Source organism: Prunus mume, linkage group LG4 (assembly GCF_029339155.1).
Source record: "Prunus mume cultivar Tortuosa linkage group LG4, ASM2933915v1, whole genome shotgun sequence".
NCBI lineage: Eukaryota > Viridiplantae > Streptophyta > Magnoliopsida > Rosales > Rosaceae > Prunus > Prunus mume.
The window spans coordinates 23,682,532-23,705,945 of NC_142701.1; the positions used below are offsets into that span (position 1 = coordinate 23,682,532).

Genomic DNA, 23,414 nt, shown 5'->3' on the forward strand with positions numbered 1-23,414 from the left:
AGCCAAAACACTGACAAACATTGCAATTAAACAGACAAGTAGAGTGGGAGACCAACCCCAATCAGACGTTTTCATGTGCGGTGAACAAAATTAAAGCCATGGAAATTCAAACGTTCAATTGACCTGGTAGTCCAGTCCATTGAAAAGTCTAGGTGAAAGTTCTGCTCTGTCGTTTGGAATCTTGATGAGTGTTGTTTGTGGCAACGAAGGACATCGAATTTTATGTGAAGGACCTACAGAAACAGGGACATGGTGGTCATTTGCCAGTGACCCCACACACACTCTACAATAAGTGATTAGAAACTCTTTCTTCATGCCGTGGTCAGTGGGGTGTTTCAGATTTTTGATGGAACCAGTTGAGTTTTGAGCTGTAATAATTGAATGATATTTTACAAGGAACAAGCATTTTGCATAATCATTTCAATACAACTGCATCATCAAGATTATGAGGAAATTAGGATAACTTAACACTAAATTGAGGTCAGTTTCCAAACACCATTTGTCCAAATTTACATTGTTAAGGGGACTTGAATAAACTGCAAACTTACATTTTACACTGAAAGTGACCAGCTTCCGCTTAACCTCATTCCAACATTTCCTGAAACTTGAAGTAAATACAATGAAAGAATGACACCCATCCAGGCAATCTGAGCTGGCTTGCTAGGGTTGATAAAATATTTGTATTGCTGTTTCTTTATCACTTGTTTGCAAATGTTCCAGAGTGTGAGCTTATTAATGTTAATGACTACAATTTGATGCCTTCCACACCGCCTCATTTCATCTTCCAGAGATTCTGAATCTTTTGAACAAAGGTCACAGTGCAGCATCTATATTAACTGCTAAACCAAGCCGACTACAATTCACTGATGTTATTAGCTGCTGCATTCGCAGCATATTCGTCGATTACTGGCATATTTCTAACATGCTCAAGAAGACTTGTAAGTTCGTTATGGACATAATTGAATCTGTCCTTGGAGATTAAGGACTCTGTCAATAAACTAGCAGTAAGACTGTGGAAGGCCTGAGCACCACCGTCGCTGCTGATTTGAGCATTTTGATCATCCACAGAAACCAATGAACTTTCTACCCGCCAACGGAGCGGAAAATATTTTTCTGGGAGTTGAAAGTAGTTCTTCACTACAAGTACACGAAGGGAATGCCTGCATAAAATCCCAGAATGCTCAAATTCCTTACAAGAACAGTGAATTTGCTCATCATCTGGCATCCAAATGACAAGACATTCTCCATCCAATTTCTTGTAGTGTCGCACAAGATACGATCCATTTGCCATTTCTGTTGTTGCATATTGCACAGACAGAACAATTTCGTGTTGTAAGACATTGAAAGCATAAGGTGTAAGAATATTCCGTGCATGTTCTTCAAGAGGCATGCCCGTCTTGACATGCATATATTGCATCCCTTCTCTGGTCTGATTCTCTAAGTTGGCAGCAATACTAACCTTCAAATTACCAAAACAGAACGTAATGATGCAGTTATCCAAATTTGAAGAACATACATGCACAGAAAGACTGAATAAATTACCTGCTCAAAGAATACTTGCAGACATGTCTGTCCATTCAATATTCTTTTCAAGAATGACTCCAAAGACAGTGAAAACTCAGCTGTCAGTGTACGAGCGAGAAAGTAACTTCTAATGTAAGAAAATGTCCAGGATGCTCGATATGAATACAACAGAGCTATATGCTTATCGGATACAAGGCCAAACCGAGCAACCAAAATATTCCATTGATGTTCAAAATCTTCAACACTCTCCAGTTGAGACAACATATCAAACTCGGTTTTAAAATTTTCATACTGTGATCCAAGGGGCAAAGAGAACCAACTGGATATTTTGGATAAAATATGCCATATACACAGAACATGTTTTGTATTTGGCAATTCCCTTGCTATAGCATCTCTGAGCCCCGAGTCTATATCTGTAAGAATAGTCTGTGGATGCCTTCCTCTCATAAATCGCATAAAAGCCTGTTCAAAAGAAGAAAATCATAAGGAAATCAAAGAAGACTGATGAGGACTGATCACAAGAATTTACATCCACAAACCTGTAAAGCCCAAGCAAATGAATGAGAGCTTTCATCTTGTAGTAGCACACACCCTAAGAAAATTGCCTTGCCATGATTATCAATACCAAACCACACTCCAAGGAGCAATCCATAAGTCACAGATCGATACGTAGTGTCAAAAGCAACTACATCACCAAAAATAGTATATGCACGAATGGAGTCACCAAACGACCATGCAATGTTTTCAACCTTTTCATTTTCATCTATAGTATAATCATATACAAAATCTGGATCCCTCCCAGTCATAGCCTTGCAGGCCTCAAGAAGTTCTAGCATATCGTTCTCTCTTTTCTCATTGAGCAAAGCATCATTTTCTTGAACTGTCTTTTTACAAGTCCGAACAAAATTCCTAACATCTTTCTCTATGAAGGGCAACTGTCCAGGTTGAACTCCCTTTTCTAGCTCCAACACCTTGACTATCCGGTTTACAGGAAACCCAGCTTTGGACAGTAAAAGAATCCGTTCTTGATCAACCTCTTGTATTTTACGATATGCAGGAAGTAGGCGCACTTGGTCATCTTCCAATAACTCATGGTTATGAACGTTACTAAACTGTGAAACATACCATTGCATAACACCATCAACAATTTCCTTTGTCAAATACAACTTTGCATCGCATCCGCATCGTACTGATTTTCTCTCCCTGGGATGCTCCACGTTGGCCTTTTTTCTTGGTTGATTAAATCCTGACCGATAACAAACAAAATCTCGTCTATATATCCCTAAGTTTTGGCTTTCAGTTGAGCGTGCTTTTCTAATTGAAAACCCATTCTTCCGGGCAAAATTGCTGTAGTATTCAAAAGCATCATCATCAGTTTTGAAAATTTGACCAACATAAGGAGTGAAGACAGCTTCTGATGATGACGAAGATGGAGTTGTCTCACTCTTTACATGCTGAGAACTTACTGAGCCCAGATCATCTCCTTCATACTGAATGTAACACTTCCAATCTCCACATGGGCACTGTTGGCGTCGAATCCAGATGTTATTTGATGGCTTCATTGCCATTTTTTAGGAAACACATGAAGTGTTCCAGCTTATGTAGCCTTCAGCCAAACAGACAGAAAAAGAAAAAAAAACTTTTAATCAAATATTTGTTGCAATTCAGACTGTCATATACAAGAATAAAAAAAAGTCAAAATATGTCCTTATAATGCATAATGCATTACGCAGTTCAAGTCCGAAAAAAGCAAAGAAAAAATAAAAGAGCAAAGGTGAAATAGTTCCTTAAACTCAAATATAAAGTTGGAAAAAAAAAAGAGGGAATGATCAAAATATATAGTTTAGCTGGAGATAGTGAAAGCTAAATCAATGAAGAAAAAAATAAAATTTGTCATGGATTAACAATGAATAACTACTCCACAAAAGAGACATGTCATGGGCTACAATTTAGGAAGGAAATGAGAAAAATAAAAGAAATCCAGCAACAAGCATGAATTCAAATTGTTTTATACCCCTAAAAATTTGATCTTTCAGAAAGAGAAAAAGCTCAAAACTATACATGGTTATTAGAAAAAAGAAACTTACCAGTAAAAGTGGCCCTCAAATGGTTCAAAATTCTGAGCAAGACAATGTGGTGTTACAGAGCAGCTGCAGCCGGAAGTTCAATAAGATGAACAATTATAATATTCAGTTGGAAAAAACCCGAAACTTAGAGTGGAAGTGAAGACGTAAAGGTTTGAACTTTACAGAGGGACTAATCAATTCAGAGAGAAATTACATACCCGATAAAGAAATGCGAGCGAAAATATAAACCCTTCGTGTTTCTCTTCTTCGCGCTTTGGGTTCTTCATCGTCTCTCTCTGCAAAGGAATTTCAGTTATTTTTAGTAAATTTAAGATAATATTATAGAACAAGTCAATGGAGGCCCAACTGGAGTAATGGGTTATGGCCAAGTCAGAATAGGCATGCTAGTTGTGGGCCCATAAATAAGATGGAAAACCTTGATTCAGTTTCTGACATTACAGGTCCACACCAAAAAAACAACTAAAATTATACCGCTAATTAGAGTTAAAAAAAAAATTATTAAGAAAATTAATGAAAATATTAAGAATTGAAATTATTAATTAAATGAGGATAATATGGTAAATTCACACTTTTTAATATTAAAAAAAATTAAAACTAAAAGAAAAATCAGATACTGAATTCTATTTTTATAGAACACAACTAGTCATTATCTTTTTTAATTCTAAAATAATTTTAAAAATTAAAAAAAAAAAACTCTCACAAGCACGGAAGTGCGTGCGGAGAGGATGCTGTTTGTTTTTTTTTATTAAAGAAGGGTACGTTCATACGGTATCAATATAGTGTCGATATCATTATCGATAACATCTCAAAAACAAAATGTACCACATGTTATTGATACATCAACAATATGTTACAAAATCCATCGTGGATAGAGAAATTTTGTAATAGTGATTACTTCCCAATGTATCAGTTTCTCAGCTCACAATGGACAGGTAGAGCTTCAATTTTCCCTGCTGAGTACACAACTGTTGAAAGCTATGCCGCAAAATAGCAGCTTCCCATAAATTCTTGGGCACATTTCCTTAAATTAGACACAATTTTATGGATACAGATGCGTTAACCCAAAATAATAAATTACTGTACAACAATACCAAATTTAAGCGACTATTGAAGTGTCAGCTTGCTTAGTTGATAAAATCACTTGCCACACTCATGAAAATCTCAAACTGTGAACCATGCTCAAAGTCTCCGTTAGCACTAACTACTAACAAGTCAGCTACCAGTAATCCCCACAAGAACACTTGCCATCTGCAAAATGATGAAACCTGCTTGAATCTCGCAATACTATTTGCCTACCAACAATCTTCGATATGTATTTGAAAGCAGAGTGGCAGTCGCCGCAAACACGGAGATTTTTCATAATCCTTATAGGCAACTGTGACGGGCGAGTAAGAACATATGCAACTGCAAGCTTCTCACTGTGATAGCTCAGGAGTTCTTCCTTATTCTCCAGTTCAAGATCATAGAGTGCAAATTTTGTTTCAGGCACGTATCCAGCCTCCTTCATTTTCCTGTTGAGTTCCTTCAGTTTTTCGTATATCAAATCCTTCTCTGGGTGTGATTTGTCTCCAGCTACAAAAACATGAACACCATCCTTCATGGTGACCCAACTACACCCAGCTTCCTTCTTCGCTGTTGCCTTCCTCATTGCCATCCGAGCCTTTGCCACATCGTCCCACTTCCCTCCAGCAGCATACATGTTAGCAAGAAGCACATAGTTTGTAGCGTTTTGCGGTTCCAACTGCAATAGCATTTCAGCCACCCTCCTACCTAGCTCTGTGTTACGGCCATTAGCTCGGCAACAAGCCCCTAAAACTGTCCTCCAAATGAGAACATTAGGCTTCATTGGCATTTTGTTGATGAAGTCCTCTATCATATTAAGTTTGCCTGCCCTGCCAAGAAGATCAACCATACATGAAAAGTGCTCCATCCTAGGAGCCAGTCCATGTACTTTGGTCATGGATTTGAAATGCTGAAACCCTTCATCCACCAGCCCTGCATGACTACAAGCTGACAAGACCCCAACAAAGGTAACATGATCTGGCAGTTGACCTTGTAGCTTCATTTGCGAGAAAAGACTCAGAGCTTCGTGTCCTTGACCATTGCGAGCATACCCTGATATCAATGAATTCCAGGAATATGCATTCCTCACTGGCATCAGCTCAAAGAACTTTGAAGCATAATCAATCCTTCCACATTTTGAGTACATGTCAACAATTGCACTCCCAACTACAACATCAGATTCCAAACAAGCTCTTATTCCACATGCATGAACTTCCATACCACGTTCTAATGTTGCAACTGAGGCACAAGCACTGAGAACAGTAGCAAAGGTAAAAGAGTCTAATCTCTGACCCCTTTGCATCATAAACCAGACCAAATCCATGGCCTTGGGCAAGAACTCATTGTGTATGTATCCAGAAATCATGGAATTCCAACTTATTTCATCCCTTCTCTCAGACATTCTAGAAAATATCTTCTCACAGTCATCTATCCCTCCACACTTTCCATAACAAGTAATAAGTGCATTCTCAATAGCGCAGTCCTCCACAGCATTGTATTTTAAGACAACAGCATGAATCTGCTGGCCCAGGTCAGGAAGTGAGAGAGATGAAACTGCTGCAAGAATGCTCATAAATGTTACTCTATTAAGTTCCCATCCAGATTGCATCATGTCCAAGAAATATTCTACAGCTTCTAAAACTGATGCCTCTGAACCAGCTAAAGCCCCGATTATGGAATTCCATGATACTTGATCGTAATCCTGCATCGAGAAGAAAACATTCTGGCATTCACTAAGATGCCCAGTGTCGGAATATAATGCAAGAAGAGCATTCGAAACTGAAACATCTAAATCAAGTCCCAATTTAAGTGCTTCACAATGTATCTGCTGTCCCATAATTATCCAACCCAAGCTTGCACATGAACTTAAAGCACTAATTAACGTGAAATTCGAAGGCAGCAACTCAGATCTCTTCATTTCACGGAAGTTCATGACAGCATCTTCAAAAAACTCATTCTGGTCAAGACCAGAGATCAGAGAGTTCCACGAGATTAAGTCCTTGTCCACCATGTGCCTGAAAACTGAGCAAGCATCACTAATAGCACCACACTTGGCATACATATTAATAAGCCCATTTCCTATTGCAACCTTTCTGTAAATTAAACCAGCCCCGATTACATATGCATGAACCTCCCTTCCCTTTCTTTTTCCTTCTTCCAAAACAGAAAATTCAGCAAAAGAACTTAAAAGAACCACAAGTGAATCAAGGTTTATTCCAACCAAACCCTTCATCTCCATGAAAACTTCAGTGGCTTCTTTTCCTCGCTTTTGCCTCACCAATGCAACCATCAACCCATTCATTGATACGGCATTCCTCTCACTCATCTGCTCAAAAATCTTCCTAGCATAATCAATTAACCCAAACCTAGCAAATCCACTAACCAAAGCACTTCCTACATACAGGTCCTGTAAAATTCCAGATTTATTGACCCTGGTCAGAATTTGCTGAAGCAAACTCAAACCTGCATGAGCCAAAGAACAAGCAGCAGTTATCAAGCTACCAAATGTGTACTCATTAGGTTGCAAACTGAAAGCTGAACCGTCCTTTTGCATGCTTGAGAAAAGCTTGAAAGCAGAGATTGCATCACCTCTTTGGCAATAAACTGAAATAATAGAATTCCAAGATACTGAATTTTTAATCTCTATCTCGCAGAAAACATGGTAAGCATCGTCAACAGAACCCAAACATCTCCCATACATTGACATCAGCACGTTGGACATTACCATATCAGAAGCATGATTCGTTTTACATATCAACCCATGAATTTGCATCCCAAACTTAAGCTTGCAAGGACCGGACTCCTGGCAAGCTCGAAGAACACTACCGCAAGCGTAAGGACTCGGGGAAAAACCATCAGACACCATCTGTTTAAAATGGGCACACGCTTCATTTGGCATACCGTTCTGGGTATAGCCCGAAATCAAGCAAGCCCACGTAACCGAGTTCTTCTCAGGCATTTCTTCGAACAACTTACCTGCTTCCACCAAAGCACCAATTCTGACGTAAACATTAATAAGCGTATTGCACAAAAACAAATCATTAGCAAACCCATGTTTGCAAATTTGCAAATGAAAGCTTTGCGCATCATTTGGGGTACGCGATTCTCGGTATCGACTAGAAAGATACCCATATGTTCCATTGTTGGTATGAATGAAATGTGGGGGAAATGGTGGGGCTTTGAGCTGTGGCTGGGATGATTCGTACTGATCAAACGAGCTTTGCAATGGGATTAGAGGTCGAGTTGGGTTTTGAGATTTGAAGAAAAGAGAGGCGTGTGGTGGTGGTGGGTCTGAGACAACAGGGGAGGAGGCAGTGAATGTGCTGAAAGCATGGTTCGAACGGCGAGGGACTCTTCTGCAAGGGTGAGAGGGTGTGAACAAGAGAAAGCAGCGAACCATAGTCTAGTGAAGACGAAGGTTGTGCTTTCCTTCATGGCTTTTCGCGCGATTTGATGAAAGGTCGAGACTTTCAAACAAGGTCGCCGTTTTTTAACTTTGTTTCATGCTTCATGTCATCGTCCTCCTTGAGCGTATGGTCACCACAAAAATAAAAAAGATATTTTACAATACTATGTTTTGGCTAGATATAAAACTTCGTGTTACACAAGTTATTTTTATGAATTGATTGAAAACAAATATTTTATGTGAAATATAAAGTATATGGTGCCTAAATACTACTAATAAAATCACAAGGTATGTTTCGAGTTTCGGGTTTAGGGTTTTAGATTTAGTTCGAAATTCAAAGTTGGCAAATTGAGAAATGATGGAGAGCTTTCAGATACAATCTCACGAAATGAACATTGCGTGGAAGAATCTCTTGTATTAGTTTTCATTTTTTAAAATTAAATTATTATTTTTGTATCTTGTGTGTTTTTGTAGACCATATTTGCACGGTCCAATTCATGATATGCACAAGAATCTCTTTTTTACAGTTTAAAGGATTAGCTTAGCATATACACTATAATCAACTCAGTTTCAAGCACCAAATTGCCCCTCTACAAAGCTTGTGACTTGATGTTGTGTCTATAGCCCTAGAGAGAGAACAAAGAAAACCTTACTAAAGAATGATGATACGAAAAAGGATGCAAATGAAGATGAGCAAAGAACATATGGCAATGAGACCGATTCTGGGGAAGTCTTCTGCTGAACTTGACCTGGATTGGCTTCAGAAATCTTGGGATTGACTTTGCTACCAACATTTATACCCACTCTAAAACCTCTAATTAATATCCCCAATCTACCAAGCTAACCAGTGAAAAAATCAGTATCTTCCAGCCTCTGAACAATTGTTGGTCCAAACTGCTGACTGATATAGGCATTTATTTATGGACATGTCACTCCAGTTAAGTGTCAGGCAACTGCAGGGGGAGTGTTGCTTCTTTGTGTGTAATATACATAGACCAGTGGGTTCATCTGCCAATCTGGTGAACCAATGGAAACTCAATGAGTATTATAAAGGACGATCTATCTTCTTCTCTCTGGTATTGTACAGTTCCGTTCATGATCTTCACCAGGTTTTGGCTCATATGCAGGCCGAGACCTTCCTTTGAGGCGCGATGGCTGCTGTGAAACATCTCTTGAATTAAATCTTCTGGAATTCCCGGTGCTGGATGAATGACACTGCAATGTTAACCACACAATTGACTTTAGCATTCTATTTGAGATCATTGCTTCAAAAGAGAACTATCAGAGGTTAGTCAAAGGCATGCTGCGTGAAATAACAACAAATTGTTACTGCATTCTCCTCAGTCCAGAAACAGTCTAGCAGTCAATCAGATTGACACATCTCACATGTTAAAAACAGCTTCTCTTTTTCTTCATTTAGGTTGTTAGTGAAGGAAGTTAAGCATTTGAGCAATATCAGCCATGAAATATTGAAAAATACACGAGAATTACCGAAACTCAAGATGAACAATGTGCATTTTCATCCCTATACGTTCCTTCTTCGGAGTTACTCTGAGCACAATGGATGATCCTTCAGATGCAGGGGTGAAAAGGAGTGCATTTGTCAAAAAATCTGAGAGAACTTGTTGTAGCCTCAAATTGTCTCCATACAAGAGCATGGATGACACCTCAGCTGGTGAATCATGGATGACCTCTACTTGCCGCTCCTGACTCAAAATCATAACTTGATTCATGACAACTTCCACAGCTTCCCCAAGATTGAATTCACTAGAACACATTTCCATGTAGCTGCAAGTAAGTCCAGGAAATTACAATGTAAAACTTATAGACCAATGTCAGAATTGCCAAAATATTATGGTTCACACCATGCAACACACAATACAAGAGGACTGATAGGGTGCACAAGTATGCAGAAAAATACTCAAGTTAAAAAAATAAAGCAAAAAAGAACATACCATTCCTCAATACTTTCAATATCAGTGTCATCAACAATTTTGGACAACTGTTCCTGACACAATCTTCTATTCTTAAGTAGTTGCTTCTGCTCTTCGCTTAAATCAGAAGACCCCATTAGATTCTGGATAAACATAACCCCACTTAAAGGCTTTTTGATTTCTTGACGAATGTATGCCAGTTTCTTAAGGCTATCAGCTGCAGCATGCTCTGATACTCTCTGCATCTGCATAGCATACTTAAGTTCTGGACTAGCCACATGTAAAAAGCACAACACCCCAGTTATCCGTCCCTCTGCATCAATTCGCTTATTAGCAGAAAGTAATGCTTCAACATAATTACCCTGCTGGTCAAAAAACTCAAAAAACAATTTACAAGCATCCTGGCCTGCGATTACCCCATTCAGTAGTATCCTAAGCTTGGTTAATGTGTCATGACCTTTAACACGACAACCAAAATTTCTTACTGTGAAAACTTCCCCAACGAGCATCCGCTCAACTGCTTCCTCCCTTCTCAAACCAGAAACTTTTTGCATAGCATAATTCCATTCCAAGCAACGAAAATTCTCATCAGTCATAAATATAGGAGGGATCAGTGCAGATGGGCTCCGCACTATTCCAATATAATCACCTAGCAAACGGGTATATTTGTCCATACCCAACTTCTCTCCGGTAAGATCTTGGCTTACAAAGCAAGCCCCAACTACATCTTCCTTTATATCTCGGCTACAACATGCATTAACCACCAAGGTTACAAAACTATCATTTTCTTGATGACCAAATGTTTTCAATTTGATTTCAACATTTTTCTTTTCTATACCTGCCAATTTACAATCACATCAGAAGAGGGAACAACACAAGAAAAAATACAACCAAATCAAATAAAGGAAAAATTACAGAAAAGAAAAAAGAGATGGAATCCAAGAAATGAATAAGATTAACATGTATGTAACATAAAAGAAAAGCACACTTCTAAATTATAAAATATCTGCCTTTGTTCTACAAGCTTCATACTTTACATGCATAACTATAATTTCCACTTACTCGACATGCATGAGATGGGAACAAAAAGAATCCAGAAGAGGTATCTCTATTTAATTCCAAACAATTATATCTCTAGGATTTGTTAATTAGGCAACCAAATAATTGTGTCATACAAGTAGAAGAGTGGGTGTGTTGTGGGTCAGGAAGCAACCCATAAACCAAACACAACCAAAGCATAGGAAAAAGGGCAAATCATCTGCTTTGATTTTTGTGAAAATTCACAAAGTCTGAAAGAATGTATGAATATCAAAGTAGACAGGCCAGAAAAGCTGCTCCTAACAATTAGAACACCACATTGCAATTAATGATTTATCACCAAGTATAGGTCAGGTAAACAAACATCCAAAGACTATTCTGAGCATGTCTGGATCGCTTATTCTGGTCTACTTATACTCCATGGCACATGACCAAAAATCAGTCAGCAACAGGTTTCAATTTCTTATAATGGGTTTAACAATCCAGACCCAGAGGACGAATAGTAGTGTCACCTTGAAGTGCAGATGAGAGCATGTCCTTTACCACTTCGATTGAATCATCCCCAACAACATCAACCAATGGCATACCAATGGCTTTCTCAACAGCCAATTCTGTTAGTTCGGATGCTTTTGTATTCCACCCATTTATATTACCAGAGGCATCAACAGCCAAAATGGGAACTGCAGCTGTCTCAATAAGTCGAACCATTTCATTTGTGACAATTCGCAGTTCATCCACTCTCTGTATCCTGTCATCAACTGATGGACCCTTTACAAGCACTTTGGAGTTATCCACAGTCTCATCTGGCAATGATCCTCTCAGTATCAGCTGTAAAGAATGGATGACATCCATTTCAACATCTTCCCAAGGTACACTTCGCCGCTTAACTACCTCCAGAAAAGCCTTGAATGATGACCTGGGATGCATCTTTCTTCCGTCATCCTTGTCAGCAGGATCATGTTTTGCACCACCCCACTTGATTTCCTTTGCAGTGTGGGACCGAAACCAAAAAAGGAAATCTTTTGAAGTAATCCTAATGGCTGCCATACCGCAAACTTCATCCCCAAGAGCTGAAGCGCCTGGATAGCCAGCTTCCATAAGGCTATCAGTACTTAAGCCTGTGCTCCCACCATGGTACTTGAGAAGCCATTCGGCAATATCCCCAATTTGTGCCTCTGTCGGGGTAACCCCAAGCAACCATAATTTCTTCCTGTAGTATAATGCAGCTCCATCACACTTAACAAGATCCATTACGTTAGGCGACTGAGTAACAATCCCTACAGGGGAATCTCTAAGAAGCATGTCACAAAGCACAGTCTGTGTTTGCAATATATGTTTCTCCCTCAACTGAGCAGCCATCTCCAATTCTTTGCTGATCTGTACACCAAAAACTTGAATCAAGAACTCACAGGCATATCTTAAAGGAAATTGAACAAATCTAGGGCTTGTGTGATGGCAAACCACTAAACCCCACAATTTTCTTCCCTTCCGCTGATCAGTCTCCATCTCATCAACACCATCGTTGATTGTCACAGACATCACAAGAGATGCAATGGAACCCATATTTTCCATATACTGTGCATGACAATCATGAGGAGATCTCAATGTTGATCCACAAAGACTCAATGGTTGAGCTAATTTCTTGTCCTGAATTACTTTAACTGGAGGGGCCAAACAATCGCATATCATCCTAACCTTGTTCTTCATAAATAAGAATCTAGAAGCCTGTGGTATATCAGTGGCTGGGAAATGCAAACCCAGATAAGGTTCCAGGTCAGGTCTACGGCACTCAGCGACAACTTCTCCATGTTCATCTTCATGAAATTTATACACCATTACACGATCATAACCCGTCAAATCACTAACTTCCTTAACTATAATATCGGATAACAAAGATATATCCCCACTTGGCAAGGATTGCAATTTTGAGATAGCTTTAGCTGCAAGCTTATAAGATTTCAATGCCCCCGCAGCAGTCACTGGAACATCAGCTGGACTTACTGGTTCTAAATCAATTACTAAGCCAACATTAACTCGATGCAGAATTGCATAAAAGGGCTTACCCGAGGTTTTACAATGCAGCAATATGGGATTGAGAAGATTAACTTCCCCAAAATGGGCAGCTTTATGCAACGCAGCAGCACCTGAGGACCGAAAGAGCGTGCGCACATCCACTCCAAAAGTCAAAGCTTCTTGCTGCTCTATATTTGGAACAGCATGAGGGGCCAAGTCCAACATTTCTGGGGCATTTTCACTGTAGGCAAGAACTGTTAAGTTTTGCTCATCAACAGCAATTATGCAACCAAAAGGTTGAATAAGCCTTCCTCTCTGCATGCTTCGAAGATAAGCAGATACAGTGCTGGAGGGGACATTGCTAGTGGAAGATGAAACATTGCAATCAATTGAAGTGGAGTAATCAAAAAACTGCTCAGATTCTCGGAAGTCTATGTCAAGCTTTGCATCAATGGGCGTCTGTGCAACTACACGAGCCCCGTGTTTTGATTGAGTAAAGCTGTTTCTAGAACAATTCGTCTTGTTCAAAGACAAAGATGACATCTCTCGACCCTTCTTACTCTCCAATTTTTCTTTCTTCCTTCCCCAACTAGCTAAGTTTAATCAACCCAACCTGTGAATATCAAACAAATTATACCAAACTTCAGCCACCCCTACATCGAAATACAAACTATGAGCTCCCAACCAAGGAAAAAAAACCATTACTTGCATCAAAATAAATGCAAGTCAAATCCAAAACCAAAGCTAAATTACCTACTCTTGGTCACTGGAATCTCCCGGACCCAGGAACCATCATGAAAGTGGAAAAGAGAGAAACCCACCACCATTTGAACGTAAAAAAAGCAATCGCTTTTCCATTTACTATGGCACCAAGAAAAGAAGGTTAAATATCATTCACAGTCTCCGTAATTCCATTCTCAACCAAAAGGCCACCACCATAAGAAAATGGTCGCCACCACAAATAGATTCTCCTATAACATATCCAAAGTGAGTTAGCCAGTATAAACTTCTACACAAGCTTAGAAAGCAGAATCCAGACCAATCAAACTTCAGAGCATAATCCACAAGTTTCTCACACACCCATTGCACAAAAAATCAATTATATACAGCTTGAATTCTTCTAACTTCTTCAGAGAGTTTAAAAAACTGAAAAAACTGTTTCTTTATACCCACAAGTTTGACATTCCTATCTCTGCCCACAAAGTTCAAATCCCCAAACCAAGACAATACCATACAGATTTCAATAAATTAAGAACAAAATACATAAATAACCAAAAGAATTGTATGCATATGAGATGAGACAGTAGGAGAGGGGCATGGGTGTCACTGACCATCAAAATTTGCAGGATATGGATCAGCCAAGCACGTGAAAAGCGACCTGAATTCTGGGGCTCCAGAGTCACCCATGGATCAACAAGCTACAAGGTTCACAAAGATTAAAAAAAGAAAAAAGCAAAGACCTTAGGATGCTTTTTTTTTTTTTTGGTCTGAGACCTTAGGATGCTTCTGGTACATGGGTTTTTGTTCTTTTTTAGTTATGTTTGGTGAAGTTCACTATTTATCTTTTTCTTCTGGTTTTTTCATGAGCTGAAAAAGAAAGTATTGTTTGTTACTTATGGCGAGGTAATATAGGTAACAGGTGGAGTTTTTGACTGGGAAAAATGTACATTGACTTGGCTGTAGCTCTAGTAAAAGCAAGCTCAGAAATCAGAAATGTCAAATTAGCAACCAATGAAATGTATGGGGCCCATTTCGCTTTCTTTTTGCTACTAATTCACGGGATTTGTTGCAAAGTAGAAGAAATTCCTTTTCTTTTCTTTTTTTTCTCACACCAGTTTTAAGTTGCTAGAGTAATTAGGATGACCGACAAATTTCCTTTCTCACTCAATTTATAGCTAATTTTATGAGAGTAAGACGTATGCCAAGGTTATCAAACTCTAATATCATTTGTAGTAAGAAAAATACATTATTGATGACGCATAAATTTGAAACCAATTCACCCTCTAACTCTAATAGTGGGTGAGCATCTCATCCATATAATATTAGATTATTGTCAATGACTCAAAAGGATGAGAAATGATATAATGATACGGTATCACCACGTCAGTCGGTAATACTTTCATTCAAAACTTGCTTCGTGTTCTTTTTAAACTGAAAAATAAAATAGATTTATACCTGGACTTTATCTTCCAACTTTACCATAAAATAGTTTGGGATTGCTATCACTTAAAAAAAAAAAAGTTGCTTATGCTGTGCTTTGAAAATAATTAGCTATAAAGTAAAGCAGACCCATGTTTGGCAAACTATATTTTTAAGGGAGTTTCACTAAAACACCCAAAATGGAGGTTGAAATTATAAAAAAACCCAAGCACTATTTAAACATATAAACACACCCAAAACCCATCATTACACACACTCGAAACTCATTTATAAACACACCCAAAAAGTTGAGTTTGGGGTTGATTTTGGGTGTGTTTCTATGTTTAAATAGTGCTTGGGTTTTTTTATAAATACATGTCTAGGATTGAGTTTATTTATAAATTTGTACATTTTTAAAGTGCTGTCAATAAAAAAAGCAGTATCAAAACTGTTTAGTAAATTTTAATATAAAATTGTTATAACTGTGAATAATAACTAAAATATAAATGATGTTGAAAATGTTATGTGTTAATCATGTGGTGGTAATGGTGGTGGTGGTGGAGTGGAGGTGGTGGTGGCGGAGGATGATGAGGAGGAGGATGTGGTGGTGGTGGTGGTGTGTGGGCGTGGAGGTGGTGGAGTTGAAATATAGATGTGAATGTAGTGTCATTTTTTAAAATAAATAATGGTATTTTGGGAATTAAAAATTCATTAAAGGCCATCTCTGCTTCTTTTAAAAGAACTTTGAAAAGAAACTCAAAACTTGTTTTTAAAAACTGCTATCAAAATGTCACTATTTTTAAAATAATCAAGATATTTTACTTTTACTAAAAACCTTAAACTGCTTAACTTTAAAATAAAGTAGATTTTTGACCAAAAAACAATCCCAAACGAGAACTTCGCTATAAAGGTTCGAATTCATCCCACGTTCATATTAAAACCCATCGAGGGTGAAACAGTCATCATGATGATGGGTGAATTGTGGTGGGAAAAAGACGGGGACCGAGAATTTGTATTGTACTGTAGTGTATTGAATTTAATTGCATTGATCCAAGTTCAACTAAAAAGAAATGGGCAAATCTCAAAAATCTATGTCCATGTGAGGCACTCCAACGATTTGCAAAGTGGGGTGGTCACCGATCCCTTTGCAAGCTAGTTCCAAACTTACAAATGTTTGACAAGGGACTCGTGTCACAATCACATCCCCACATCATGTGTATGGCCCAAAAGCATGCCAAGTGCACATGATTATGACACGTGGCTCCTAATAAGAACGGAAGAGTCTGGCCCCAGGAAGGGATCAATCATTATTAGTCTTGTATCAAATCATGCAACCTTAGCTCTCACGCTTGAATCTTCCTAAACCCAAGTCCTGAGCATAACATTTTTTTTAAAATCAGTTCTGCCATAAATAAAAAAAATTGTTTTGTTAGTAGCCTTTCTGCAATATTGGACGAGTTACCATTGAAATTTGAAATCATAAATCCTGTGAGATGTTTGACCTGTACATCTATGAGATGCTCAAAAGTGTCAACATAGCAATAGATTGGCACAAGAAGAATGAAACATTATGATTTCTCGAGTAATATTTTGATTGTTGAAGAAACAAATGTGAACATCTCTGTAAGATAATACAAAAACATCTAACAACTACTTATGCCATTGACAATCACTCAACAAAAAGAAATCCAGATCTTACCAGTTACAAAATGCGGATGAAAATATGCTGAAGCAGCTATGTTTATCTATGAATGATACATCTGAGCAAAAGTCAAGCACAATTGGTGGTCTCTCTTGTCCCCCCAACCTCCCCAACCCTTGAACCCAGCTTTATACCCTGGCTGATGCTCAAAGACTCGCACTTCCCAGTCTGAGTGGATGTTTGCAACCGTATCTATCTCCTCCACTTGAAAGTTTACCATACCGTTATCGATACATGCTTTCGCCTCCCCCTGGCCCTGGTGCAAACCACATTTTCCAAAGTGTACTGCACTTGTTCGAGGACCTCGTAGCGTGAAAACAGGATTACCAAATGAGGGATAGACTGTTGCCCACATTGTTATGTCCCAATTGTAATCGTCAAAGAAACAAAACTCTGTAGTCTTTCTGTGGATTTTCCTCCACACAGTCCGGTTAAATGTATAACCCACATTCCCCATTCTCTCTGCAATCAAACTATCCCAACCTTCTCCTCTTGCATTCACATCACAAGGTGCTAAATTTGCAGCATAGCAATGAGGGCATTTCTGAGGCTTCAATTCTGTGAGTATCTGTAAGTTACGATATGCATTGGGATAAATATAGTGGTCCTCCTCTATGAAAAGAATATGACCACTGTGATCCTTGGTCTCCTTCAAACCGTCCCACACCGTGTTCATCATCCACCACCAATGATGTTTTAATGACACTATCTTCGGGGACCGGTGGTTTCCATACTGATCAGGAGTCCCTTTGCAGTGTTTCTTTGTTGCATCATCCTTCTCCTTACAGTCTGTTGGTGAAACACCTGGAAAGCTATTGGGAAAGACGTGGGGCGAGTATGGAGCGAATATCTGTTTCACCTGGCAAAATCTGATGCCTTCCACAATCTTGTTCATTTCTTCAAAGTATCCGTCATGGCTCACCATTAGTAAAGTTTCATTAATTCCTACAACCCGAGACAGACTATCAACAGCTACTTTGAGATATTGGGGCCGATTGTGTACATAAAGAACAATAGTTATGTGATCCTTGTCTAGACTTGGATATAGATCTAAGTTCCTGGGAGGCATCTGATTTCTCTTTTCCAACTGAAGTGAGAATTCAGTCTGCTTGGGGAGGCTAAGCATATGTCTAGCATGTGAACGATTTGTCAATACCTGACTAAAATAATCCGAAGATGGTGTGGCAAAATTTGAATTAATTCTCAGAAGGAACATCAGCAGGAAAACCCCTAACAATGTAATCGAAACCAATGGCAAGAAACGGCGAAAAGCCACTTCATCTTTTAGACGGTTTTTCTTAATATTAGCCATAGAATAAAACCAACGGCAGAGATGGCATCAAACACACTTCATATGACAATTACAGTCATTCATAGCTTCACAGAGTTCAGAAACCACATATGCATAAAAAGGAAACCTAGAACTTGAAACTAAAAACGAAGTCTTTATCCTCTCAAACAAGAAAAACTAAGTCTATAAACTTCAAAAAATATCACCAACCCCTTTGAGAACAGAGGGAACAAGCAAAAGGGTAAGTATAAAAAACCTCCAAAACAGTCGGTGCGTCCTGAGATTGAACCAGTCAAAACTTGATCTAATTGAAACCCATGAAGTGAAACTCGAGCTTCCTGTTGCCGCAACTCGAATTTGGTAGAACAAATCAAAGCTTGCAGAGCCAGAAGAATCAAATCACAAAACCCACAAAGGAAAACTGGAAAGAGCACCAGGGCTTATGGTTAATTGACTTAATTCTTTTGGAGAAATCGGAGGAACAACCAGATGGGTAGCAGTAAAAATCCAATCTTTGAGCACCAGATTGCTTGGGAGGTTGAAAAGTCTTTGATACGAACGGCTTTGATTTCGCAGTTGACTGACTTAGAGAACAGAACAGAAACAGAGGACTAGCAAGGAAATTTCCAAATTCCAAAAGGACGACCTTGGCTTTGAAAAGTAGAAAAATTGTCTCTATACCATGGGTAATGGGTTAGGTTCCGGGTCACAACAAAAAACAAGCCGGAAACTTCAAGGCACATAAGAGTTGATTGCAAACCGCGCATCAATTTGGCAAGTAGAGCTTTGCCATCTGTTATGAGAGGGGTTCATTTGTCCAATACATTCCCATATTCTAATTGGGGTTGTAGCTTTTTTATTTTAGAAATTTAGTTATATACTCAATCTTAGATATAGTTTTATAAAGAAACTCTACACTATTTAAAAACTATAAATACACTAAAAAAAACCCAAAATTTGACAGCAGTCAATTTTTTTTAATTTAATAGTTGTTTTTTAGTTTATTTGTGTGTGTTAAATACCTATATTGTCCTTGTACTATGAATTTAAGAGAGGAAAATTAGATCTGCCATAAAACCAAACATGCCCAGATCTGCTAAAAAAACCAAATCATATTTATTTTCTCATTTCTCGCTGGTGTTTTCTTTGGTGTTGGAGCAAGAGGAGCTTCCATTGAAGCTCAGTCTCAGGTCCAATTATATTCTTCATCTTTAATCTACAATTTTCAATATTTCAACTTCGATTTTTTGTTCTAAAATCGTGCTTCTATTGATTTTTTTTTTTGGGATTGTTCAAGACCTCGAACAAACCTCGATCAGATGCTTTTAGCTCTACTCCTCATCTTCGAGCTCTACTCATCTTTCGCCACATCGTCGTTGTCGTTATTGTCGTCATTGTCATTATCGTTGTCATTTGGTTTGGACTTGAGATTTTTGATCTTTTGCTTTAATTATGTGTTTCTCTTCGGATTTTAGTTTATTTTCAAAATGTATTTTAAGCTTTGATGATCAATTTAACTTTTGTTACTATTTCAGTTATGAATATCATTTTTGTTGAACAATGTACTTCTATGACAGAGTATTAACAATGTATTTCTATGATAGAGTATTGACAATATACTTCTATGACATAATAATATTAACAATCTTTGCTCGGCTTATTTTGAGTTGGTCTGGTTTGTTCTTTCTGCATATTTTCTTTAATGGACATGTATTAGAAATAGCAACATGACAAACATTAATCAACATGACAATAAACTAGTAGTGTTATCACCCTAGATTGGAACATTAAAAGGGTAAACATGTATTAGAAATAGGATGTCATAAGAAATAGCAGTGTTATTACCTTAGACTAGAACATTACCGGGGTAGATATGCATTAGAAATAGAATGTTATAGGAAACTAGCAGTGTTATTACCCTATACTGAAACATTACAGGAGTAGACATGCATTAGAAATAGGATGTCATATGAAACTAGTATTGTTATTACCATAAACTAGAACATTACAACCATTAATCAACATGACAATAAACTAGCAGTGTTATTACCCTAGATTGGAACATTACAACCATTAATCAACATGACAGTAAACTAGCAATGTTATTACCCTAGACTAGAACATTACATAGGTAGACATGCATTAAAAATAAGATATCATAAGAAACTAGCAGTGTTATTACCTTACATTAGAATATTACAGGAGTAAACATACATTAGAAATAGGATGCTATAAGAAACTAATAGTGTTATTACCATACATTGGAACATTACAGCCATTAATCAACATGACAAAGCAGTGTTATTACCCTAAACTAGAACATTACAACAATTAATCAACATGACAGTAAAGGTGTGTAACATTACAGTCATTAATTAACATGACACGTTAATGAAACTATGGTTTTCAATACCTTTTTTTTTTTTTTTTTTTATAAAATTAGGCTGGGCTTGTTTTGGGTGCTATTTAAGTTTTTTGTGTTGGTCTTCTTTTTTAAGTTGATCAATGACAGTCATGTAATTTATAAGAACTTAAACACTAATTTCTTATGTAGTAAATGAGTTTTGGGTGTGTTTTTAAAGTGCATTCCGTGTGGGGTTTTTTATATATAATTTCAGCCCCTATTTTAGGTATATTAGTGAAGCTCCCTTTTTATTTTTGGTTGGAATCAAGTTTCATTGATAGAAAGGCAATGCCAATTACAAGATAGTGGAACTTATAAAAATGAGTCCAAACAAATGGCATAAAGCTAGAGCCCACTAGAAATAAAACTCAAACATGCAAAAAGTTTACAAATGGCTTAAAGCTAGAGCCCAAAACTAACATAAAGTTAGAGTACAAAACTTGCATAAAGCCAGAGCCAGCCAATAGCAGAAACACCACCAAACGCCAAAGTACTCCTGCCGTTGTTTCCATGAAGACTGAGACATCATCACCATGACTAATGATGAGTGAAATAATTGCAAACACACAAAACAAATACAAATATGAAAATTTCTCGCAATACATAAACCGACCATCAAAGACTCAATAACTCTTACAAAAACGAAACCACTAAAGCACCTAGAGGGAAACAACAGCCAATCCAAGAACAAACCTGGGAAAACACTTCCCAAAGCCAAAGAAACCAACATCCTAAGCAAGGAATGAGGTGGTAACAACCCAAGAATGGAAGGAGGTGGTGCAAGCACCCAAGCAAGAGCTCTACACATCTTCCGAAGGGGACACAAAAAATCGTGTTTGGGATTAGTCGCTGCAACCCATAGGGGTCGATAGATCCAAGAGGGAGATAAAGTCTTGAAGAAGCCATATAAGGAGGGAGGAATTTAAAGGGAGCTTGGAAATTAAAAATAAAAAGAAAGGAAGATAATAGAGAGGGAATGAAGAGGAAGATGGAAGATGGAAAATGGAAATTGAAAGGCGTATAAGGGGGGAAGGGAAGGAGGGGTAGTGACCACCTCCGCCCTTGTTTGAAAGACTGAGGGTTTGAGAGAGAGGGTGCAGCGCTAGGGTTTGAGAGAGTATTTTTCGAGGTTGTAGCTTTGTCCAATCATGGCCTCATGGGTGGTTCTACCATTTTCACAAAAACAATAATGTTTCATTGGAACAATTTATTTCGTGAAAGGACATATAAAGCATCAAACGTACAAGAACTAGATGTTGAAGTTGGCTCACCATAGATGTGAAAGGAGGAAGAAGAAATGGTAGAAAAAGGAGATCACTACTACAAAATAGTTAAACCACAACACAAAATAGACAACAGTGTATCTTAAAACCGTCATATGTGTTTTAAAAGACGAAAAAACCATTGTTGTGTTTTAAAAGACGATGATTTTTTCAAAACCATCGTGATATCTCATTTTATACACTACTAGCGTTGGGTTGATTTTTAAAAGACGACGCTTGTCACTAACAAGCGTCCTCTTTTAAAACACGCTAAACAAAAAAAATGCAGATTAAGTGAATTCGCGCTCGACCTAAAATTTTCAGATTTCCACCGTGTCTCTGAAAACCTTATCTCTCCCTTCTTGAAACCCTCATCAACTCTAACACCCTTATGAAACTCTGTGAAACACTCCCTCTCACATATCTTGAGCACCCCTCTTCCTACAAAATCATCAGAAAATCGATATCAACGAAGGAGTTAAGAGATTGAAATCTTCACAGATCCACAAGATGGAAAGAGAGGTTCTGGATATGAGAATCAAAGCTGGTTGGATGAGGTGAAGATCTCGATCTCCACGCTCTTCAACGAAGATCTCTATCTCAGGCGCTCAACTCGCTCATCAACTCAGTGACTTGGTCCGATTAGCTCTCCAATTTTGTGGTCGCGATCTAGAAAGACTAGTAAAAAGGCAATAATTTGAATGTTGGTGATGTATATGTCTTTGTGTTGATTGATGACACATGCATCACCAACATTCAAATTATCGCCTTTCTCAAATTGGTGGCTCGATTGTGATGAGGAACACATGCTCATTTAGTACATAGCTCCCACTAGTACGATTTCATATATCTTGAGATTTTCCAATATTTCTCTTATATTCATTTTACTATGATTTTGTTTTATATATCCTCGACCATATTTATTTTCCAGTTGATTTGCATCTATAGCTCTTCTCCAGCAGTCATCCATTATAAGGCAAGCAAGGCAAGCACTTTGCAAATATGGTTTGTTTGTCTTCTCTCTTTCTCTACCATCATATTTACCTCTGTCTTTCATGATTATAAATTGTTGCAGCTACATAGTTTGGTTGCATAGATTTTGACTGCTTTGGGATCCTTAACATGTCAGCTATTGTTATTGTATGGCAAGCAAGCAGAGCCGGTCCATTGATTTTGGAGGCCCTGTGCAAATATAGATGTCGAGGCTCTATATATATAAGTAGGAAAAAAAAATTCATATAGAAACAAAAATTTCTAACACGGGAAGAACACATTCAGAAAGAGCTTCCCAGAAAAATTTCTTTAATCACCTTTCCAAATCACAGAGCTGATAAATTGATTTTCCAATTTCAATGCTTGGTGAATTCTCATGTGAATAAGGGAAGGAGAAAAGAACTGTGATTTTGGGGAAAGGGCTAAAGCTTGGGTTTTTACAATCCAAAATTTGATAGAAGAGGGTGGTACACTGGTACTGAAGAGAAATTGCTTTATTTTAATGAAGGAGAGTGAGAAAGACTTACTGAAAGAGAAAAGAATATTAGAATGGTTTTGC

The 23,414-nt window shown here is 37.9% G+C and overlaps 4 protein-coding genes across 13 annotated transcripts; all 4 read right to left on the minus strand.

Annotated features, from left to right (window-relative positions):
* Window positions 1-443: 443 nt before the first annotated feature.
* On the minus strand, window positions 444-3,945 carry FRS10 (FAR1-related sequence 10). Of its 2 annotated transcripts, XM_089051317.1 has the most exons (6): window positions 3,809-3,945; window positions 3,612-3,674; window positions 2,991-3,130; window positions 2,064-2,871; window positions 1,543-1,986; window positions 444-1,459 (listed from the first exon to the last, which is right to left on the minus strand). In XM_089051317.1, the coding sequence occupies exons 3-6, from the start codon at window positions 3,011-3,013 to the stop codon at window positions 854-856; spliced, it is 1,881 nt and encodes a 626-aa protein (XP_088907443.1). In that variant the 5' UTR covers window positions 3,014-3,130; window positions 3,612-3,674; window positions 3,809-3,945; the 3' UTR covers window positions 444-853. The 2 variants fall into 2 exon arrangements, with proteins under 2 accessions (XP_088907443.1, XP_008229916.2); XM_008231694.3 differs by having other exon boundaries at window positions 2,064-3,130.
* A 471-nt stretch (window positions 3,946-4,416) lies between these two features.
* Window positions 4,417-8,309, minus strand: MEF7 (Tetratricopeptide repeat (TPR)-like superfamily protein). Its single transcript, XM_089050123.1, has one exon. The coding sequence runs from the start codon at window positions 8,071-8,073 to the stop codon at window positions 4,828-4,830; it is 3,246 nt and encodes a 1,081-aa protein (XP_088906249.1). The 5' UTR covers window positions 8,074-8,309; the 3' UTR covers window positions 4,417-4,827.
* A 436-nt stretch (window positions 8,310-8,745) lies between these two features.
* PHYC (phytochrome C) lies at window positions 8,746-14,555 on the minus strand. Of its 8 annotated transcripts, none has more exons than XM_008231697.3 (6): window positions 14,396-14,555; window positions 13,822-14,035; window positions 11,564-13,677; window positions 10,035-10,851; window positions 9,571-9,867; window positions 8,746-9,294 (listed from the first exon to the last, which is right to left on the minus strand). In XM_008231697.3, the coding sequence occupies exons 3-6, from the start codon at window positions 13,605-13,607 to the stop codon at window positions 9,084-9,086; spliced, it is 3,369 nt and encodes a 1,122-aa protein (XP_008229919.1). In that variant the 5' UTR covers window positions 13,608-13,677; window positions 13,822-14,035; window positions 14,396-14,555; the 3' UTR covers window positions 8,746-9,083. The 8 variants fall into 8 exon arrangements, with proteins under 8 accessions (XP_008229919.1, XP_016649441.1, XP_016649442.1 ...); XM_016793955.2 differs by having other exon boundaries at window positions 11,564-13,717; XM_016793956.2 differs by having other exon boundaries at window positions 9,571-9,846; window positions 13,818-14,035.
* Window positions 14,556-16,212: 1,657 nt separating this feature from the next.
* LOC103329256 (beta-1,2-N-acetylglucosaminyltransferase II) lies at window positions 16,213-18,908 on the minus strand. 2 transcript variants are annotated; one of them, XM_089050360.1, is made up of 2 exons: window positions 16,903-18,908; window positions 16,213-16,575 (listed from the first exon to the last, which is right to left on the minus strand). In XM_089050360.1, the coding sequence occupies exon 1, from the start codon at window positions 18,215-18,217 to the stop codon at window positions 16,949-16,951; it is 1,269 nt and encodes a 422-aa protein (XP_088906486.1). In that variant the 5' UTR covers window positions 18,218-18,908; the 3' UTR covers window positions 16,213-16,575; window positions 16,903-16,948. The 2 variants fall into 2 exon arrangements, with proteins under 2 accessions (XP_088906486.1, XP_008229922.2); XM_008231700.3 differs by having other exon boundaries at window positions 16,213-16,605.
* Window positions 18,909-23,414: the final 4,506 nt, after the last annotated feature.